This window comes from Chaetodon trifascialis, chromosome 19 (genome assembly GCF_039877785.1).
Source record: "Chaetodon trifascialis isolate fChaTrf1 chromosome 19, fChaTrf1.hap1, whole genome shotgun sequence".
Lineage (NCBI taxonomy): Eukaryota > Metazoa > Chordata > Actinopteri > Chaetodontiformes > Chaetodontidae > Chaetodon > Chaetodon trifascialis.
In genome coordinates this window covers 11,873,417-11,880,046 of record NC_092074.1, presented here as the reverse complement: position 1 = coordinate 11,880,046, position 6,630 = coordinate 11,873,417, and the positions used below count along the sequence as shown (strand labels likewise).

The 6,630-nt window shown below is 43.0% G+C and overlaps 1 protein-coding gene across 1 annotated transcript; it reads left to right on the top strand.

Annotated features, from left to right (window-relative positions):
- Window positions 1–1,351: 1,351 nt before the first annotated feature.
- aldh8a1 (aldehyde dehydrogenase 8 family, member A1) lies at window positions 1,352–5,981 on the top strand. The gene is made up of 7 exons (XM_070987647.1): window positions 1,352–1,518; window positions 2,615–2,762; window positions 3,530–3,685; window positions 3,773–3,922; window positions 3,998–4,254; window positions 4,537–4,698; window positions 4,805–5,981. Exons 1-7 carry the CDS (start codon window positions 1,372–1,374, stop codon window positions 5,255–5,257), a joined length of 1,473 nt encoding a protein of 490 aa, XP_070843748.1. The 5' UTR covers window positions 1,352–1,371; the 3' UTR covers window positions 5,258–5,981.
- The last annotated feature ends 649 nt before the right edge of the window (window positions 5,982–6,630 follow it).

The window sequence follows — 6,630 nt, the reverse complement described above, 5'->3', positions numbered from 1 at the left end:
CCTACATCTATACCAAAATGCACATACATTCACATATTGTGCCTCAGAAAAAGACAAAATAATGCAGTCAAAAATGTGTCTTGGAGCGCGTTTGAAGTACAAATTGTGAAAGACTTTTTGTCTACAGACCCCTGAGGGGCCTCTGGGACATCTAAAGAGCCAAGAGGAGGATGATAAGATCTACAGGTCTGGTGGCATAGCATGATGATGAATCACTTTCTTTGTAAACAGATGAATAATTCTCTGGTTTGATCATCAGAAGATTCTTCCTGAATCATTCCTTTGTTAAACCGACAGTCACACGCTTGTGTACACAGTAACCTGTCTCATCTTCCTGCACTAAACTAGGCTTCTTGTCAGCAAGACTTGATTACTCCTGTTCCCAGATCTCATTCAAGATTTTATTCTCCTTTTTTGTAATCCCGCACACACACACACACACACACACACACACACACACACACACACACACACACACACACACACACACACACACACACACACACACACACACACACAAACGCACAAGTTTATGCAACTGACCTTGTTAGGACATTGCATGGAGTTCTGTTCATTGTGGAGAGCCAACCCAAACCTTGTGATCCCAACACAAGACAGTCTCTGCTTTTATCCGATGTCTTAGAGTGATACAATGATCCGCAACTTAAAATCAATGTGGGCCATGGGTGTAAAGTGACTCCTTCCCTACTTCTTATCCCCCTACTTCCATTCATTTTGTTCGCATACACACACCTATATAAGTTTTGCAACAGTATCTACTAACAGCCACACTTGGCAAACATCTTGCAAGGGCGTGCACACCGCTTCTGTGGTAATTCCTGCTACATTAGGTGTCTCCAAGACCACATTTTGCCATGATGACACACACATACTCTGACTCACAAAGTGAAAATAATACCATCCACATCTCACGGCTAGTAAATATGAGATCTTGCCCTGTCATGATGGATGGCTCTCGGCCATCAAAGCAAATTATCATACCTGTCCCTGTACTGATTCTCATGCATCTACTTCACAGAGAGGTATAATAGTGGGAAAACATGAAACCTAGAATTAATTTATGTACCTGCTTTGGAAAGTTGAATTGATCTTTTTAATAAGGATTTGTCATTAACTATGAAAACTTTGATTACAGACCAGTGCTGTGACCTGGGACAATGATTAGCCCCCCACAGCACTGTGTTTTATTGTGAAATGTGACAGGCGAGCTTGCTGTGAAAGTGGGAGGGTCAGTCAGGGCAAAGTGAACTTATCTGCAGTTGGATTCAAGTGATTTCAGACGTTGCCTGCCGCAGTCTGCTGTCATTCTCTCAATCTGTTGTGTTAGTTTGGTAGCACTGGTTGACAACCATGTCGAAGACCTTGGAGCAGGGCTCACACCTGGTTCTGGAGAACTTCATCGGAGGGAAGTTCGTCCCTTGTCGGAGTCACATCGACTCCTATGACCCGTCCACTGGAGAGGTGTACTGCAAAGTACCTGACAGTGGGAAAGAAGAGGTGGGACATCCAATATTACTTAATTTTTATTCTACTGCACCATGCATTTGGTAGTTTCTCTGCAGAAGCCTAAATTGTACTGAGATTGAATGCATAAAGTGCTTCCCTTTGCTGCAAAAGTCCGGCAGCAATGCATTTCTAAAGCTTCAATGTTAAGATTTTGTTGAGGTCTTCACACAAGTGTTGCACAAATTTTAAGAAATAGAGTAGTAGTTTGTAGAGCTGTATGAGGTCTATTGGCAGCTGTAGTGTTCCTCCTTATCAGTGCATTTGACCTGTGTGTGGCATATGTTGCAGTATTTGAAAGCTAATGTAGCATGACTCATCATATTAAGTCAGTCTCCTAAATGAAAGGTAGGAGGTATTAAAAGGTAGTAAAGGTAAGTAAAGGTAGCAGTTATTGCACGGCTATTATGCAGGATTACATTTTATTATAATCTTCTTATTGTATTTATAGGGTTAGGGTTAGATTTTGTTTGCATGATATCCTTGCACTGTTTCAGAGTGCTGGAAGTCAGATGGAAGCACCTTTGCCCTCTACACAATCAACAGTCAAGTAATCATTAAACACATCACCTGTGAATAAATCAATATTTTGTATTTACCAACGGTGAAACTGGTCACCTAAGAATTAAGATTAAGATTCAGAATTCCTTTATTTGTCACAATTTTACACACAGCATGCAAAGTTGAGGGGAAAACTGCACATGCCACCTAGTCCTAATAAGTCTCACTGTTTTTGTAATATTTTGTGAGATCACTTTGTCAAAGTTCTTAGCCATTATCTAAATGGACACACAGATCTTCCCAGTATACACAATGTATTTGTGTGTACACGCGTTGTGGCTTCTGTGTACATGAAATGTGAGCTCAAGCAAAGTGTGATTTTTTTTTTTCTTTCTAGAAAGTTTTCATTTAAAGTATGTTTTTGAGGCTGGAGAGGTAAAGGGATCCAGTATTTCATGGGAAAATTTTTACAAAAAAGAAAGGACATCATTTAGTATAATAGAAACATTAAACTTCACCTCAGATTAGGAACCACTGATCCTGTCGCACAGAGCAATATCCTGAACTCTCTGTGCTTTACTGGCTGCAGGTGGAGGCAGCGGTGGCAGCAGCTAAAGAAGCCTTCCCTGGGTGGTCTGAGCGCAGCCCGGAGCAGCGAGCGCAGGTCCTCAACAAGCTGGCCGACGTGATTGATGCGCACCTGGAGGAGTTAGTCCAAGCTGAGTCCAGAGACCAAGGTGTGTTCTCAACCCAAGAGCTGCTCAGGTTAACAGTCAAGTTATTAGACAGGTAGTTAGCAGCACTGGATCACTGGGTCAGATTTTGCTTTGTAACACTACTCACACACATGATTATCATTTGGAGACAAACAGTCCTCCCATTTAAATTCAGTTTCTAGTTAAGTGCAGTAGTAATTGACAACATATTCAGGGCTGCGACCAAAGATTGGTTTGCAAACCATTAATCCCAGGCTGATGTCATCAAATGCCATGTTTAGTTCGACCACCAGTTTACTATAATCTAAGACAGTGAAAAGCAGCAAATCTCTGCATCTGAGAAGCTGCAATCATAAAATCTTTCTTTCTTGAAGTTTTACTTAAGCGATAAATCTGTTCTAAAAGTAGTTACAGAATGATTTTCTTTTGCTTGACTAATTGATTAATAGATTACTGCTGCAAACATTATTACAGTTATTTGGTCAGGACTATGAAATATTTATCATGAGTGACAGCTTTATGATAAACTTAACTGTGATGCTCAGACTTTTCTTAAAATCCTTTGTGATTCTATGTTAATGATGCAAAAGTGCTGGACAGAGTCAATAACATACTGATGGTTTTGATATTTTTTGGTTTGCACCAGTGGCAGGAAATAAAAAAAAGTGCCAAAGGACAGAGGGTCATTAAACTCAAAATAATAACACTTTCAAACTATGTCCAAATAAAACACATAGGTCAGTGCATAGGTCAACCTCTTCATCAGTATCTTTGGTGTAACATTACAGGTAAAACTTTAACATTTGCACGGACTCTGGACATTCCCCGATCGGCGTACAACTTCCGCTTCTTTGCATCATCGATACGCCACCACACCACCGAATGCAGTCTGTTGGACCACTTGGGCTGCTTGAACTACACCATCCGCTGCCCTGTGGGAGTGGGTAAGAGCTCAGTGTGTTTGCACTAAAATCTCTAAACTGTTACATCTGTGCTTCCTGTGTTTTTAAATTATTTCGGCGTGTTTGTAGCTGGTCTGATCAGCCCCTGGAATCTCCCTCTGTACCTGCTTACCTGGAAGATTGCACCTGCCATCGCTGCAGGCAACACAGTGGTGGCAAAACCCAGCGAGATGACCTCTGTGACCGCCTGGATGCTTTGCAAGTTGATGCAGGAGGCTGGTAGGAATACAGCACCCACAATGCAATAGCAATCCACATACACACACAGATACATAAACCTGTCCATCTCTGCAGGTGTTCCTTCAGGAGTAGTCAACATCATATTTGGCACTGGCCCGAAAGCAGGCAGCGCACTCGTCGGCCACCCTGAGGTCCCATTGATTTCCTTCACTGGCTCCACGGTAACTGCCCGGCTCATCACAGAGCGGAGCGCCCCCTACTGTAAGAAGCTCTCACTGGAGCTGGGAGGTAAAAACCCTGCTATTATTTTTGCTGATGCAGACCTGGACCAGTGCATCGAGACCACGGTTCGCTCCAGCTTCTCCAATCAGGTAAGATAAGAGTGTTAGTGAGTGTTTTAAGACTCTTTTTACTTTAGTTATTGTTGGTTTTATGTTGTTTGTATCTTACATGCCCTTGTGAGGATTGTTATGAAGGCTGGCAGGAAAGCCAGAACTGATGGGGATGCAGTGGCATGATTTGTCCACATGGGGGAGATCACAGCCAATGTTCTGTCATAGGTAGCTGAAGGAAAACAGTGTCCTGGACAGTCGGTGCTTTAGTGACAATCCTCTGTCTTCCCGCATCCTTCCTTCCTTCCTTCCTTCTCTCAGGGAGAAATCTGCTTGTGCACCAGTAGGATTTACGTAGAGAGGAGCATTTACTCTGAGTTCCTGCAAAAGTTTGTGGCTGCAGCTAAGAAATGGAAGACAGGCGCGCCCTCTGACCCCAGTAACCACAACGGAGCGCTCATCAGCAAAGAGCACCTGCAGAAGGTGATGAAATAAAGTGTCAAATACTGTGAAAGAGCAGTCTCGCATTTGATAAGATGAGCTGTTTTCACTTCTTTAAGTGAAAATTCCTCTTTGACTTTTTCCTCAGGTTCGAAGCTTCGTCGCACTCGCCAAATCTGAAGGCGGCATCATCCACTGTGGTGAAGGGGTTGACCAGCTGGTCCTCCCTGAGCGCAATGCCAAAGGCTACTTTATGCTGCCCACCATCATCTCAGGCATACCTGACAGCTCCAGCGTCATGCAGGAAGAGATCTTTGGCCCCGTCACCTGCGTCAGCCCCTTCGACACAGAGGATGAGGCTGTTTCCAGGGGCAATGGCGTGCGCTATGGTCTGGCTGCGACAGTGTGGTCCCAGGATGTGGGGAGGGTTCACCGGGTGACCAAGCGGTTACAGGCAGGCCTGGTGTGGGCCAACTGCTGGTTGCTGAGAGATCTGAACCTGCCGTTTGGAGGGATGAAGAACTCAGGTGTGGGGAGGGAAGGAGGGAAGGATTCCTACCGCTTCTTCACTGACGTGAAGACCATCTCGGTCAAACACTAAAGGGAGGAGAGGAAGGTGGCAGCAGTCGCTTGGTTAGGTTTTAGAGAAAGTTTTAGCGTCAGTCTTGACATTCATCAACTTTTGCAAGCAGCTCCTTGGAATTCACAACAAATACCTGTTGATTACTAGAGCCTGTAATTAAGTCAGAGGAAGTCACATAGAACAATACAGATGAATAAAATAGCAGAGATCCAATAGAAATGTCTAGTGAGCCGAAAATACATCAAAATGCAAAACGCTATATACCTTTTTCATTCATTCTTTGCTGAATCTCTTTTACCACCATCCTCTGCTGTTGGGCAGCTGAGTCGTGTTTATGAGGGCTTAAAATTTGACAAAAAAACAAAGTCCCAGACAAAGTAAACGCAGATAAGACAAAAGCTTATTCACTTCCCCCTTTCAAGGAAAGAAGTCAAGAGTCCAATTTATGAAGCCGGGATAAGCAGCTTAATGCTTTAAAAGTGTGAATGCCCCGCATGACATTTCAGGAAGCCATTCTTAAAAGGAGGAATACAAACACTCATAATAATACTTTAGAAAAGTGAAAAGGTGTCTCGTGAAGCAGATGAACACAAAGAGACGTGGTACAGCATGTGCCTCAGGCGAACCAAAGCCGAAAACCAAATTTAGTTCCTCATATGCAAAACTTAATGACTCTACTGGTATTTGTTCTACTGTTTTGTAACACCTGCTGTCCCATATTAAAACGCCTTACATAAAAGCCACATGTAGTTCAATGTGTTTGTATGTGTGCTACAGAGTCTCAGTTATGTCACTGCGTTCGTGGAATGTGGTAACTCCTGATGCTGTGACACAGTGTGAGTGACAGATACAGTAGATGTCGGTTTCTGGGTCTGTCACAGGCATGCAGACGGATGAGCTTTCATTTTGAGAATGAAATCAAATGTTGCATTTCTACCAGCACACGTTGTACTTTTCATGGGCCGTGGCTGCGCACTCGGTCAAAGTCTGCCCTGTCGTAGAATTTTTTTACGTCATGCTAACCTTACTGACTGTATGTACTCAGAAGTAACTGTTTTACATTGAGCTGTTTTTTATGGCTGACCTGCTAACACAAGAGAGGTGAATAAATGCCAAACTGTCCCATGTCAGCAAGCTGAGTCAACTAGATGACTGACTGGAGATGTGTTTTTATGCAACATCTGACTGACATAAAAAATTGCTCACAGAAAGCAATGAAATAATAGAAAAAGCATCTGTCTGCATGCCACTGTGTATTCAAATCTATTCCACATACTACAAAACTACAAAAACAGGCTAACAAACCATGTGAAATTGCTATTTTCAGTAAACACAAGAGTACAGCTGAGGCTGGTGAAAACATCATTATTTAAGCAGGTATTCAGTCATTA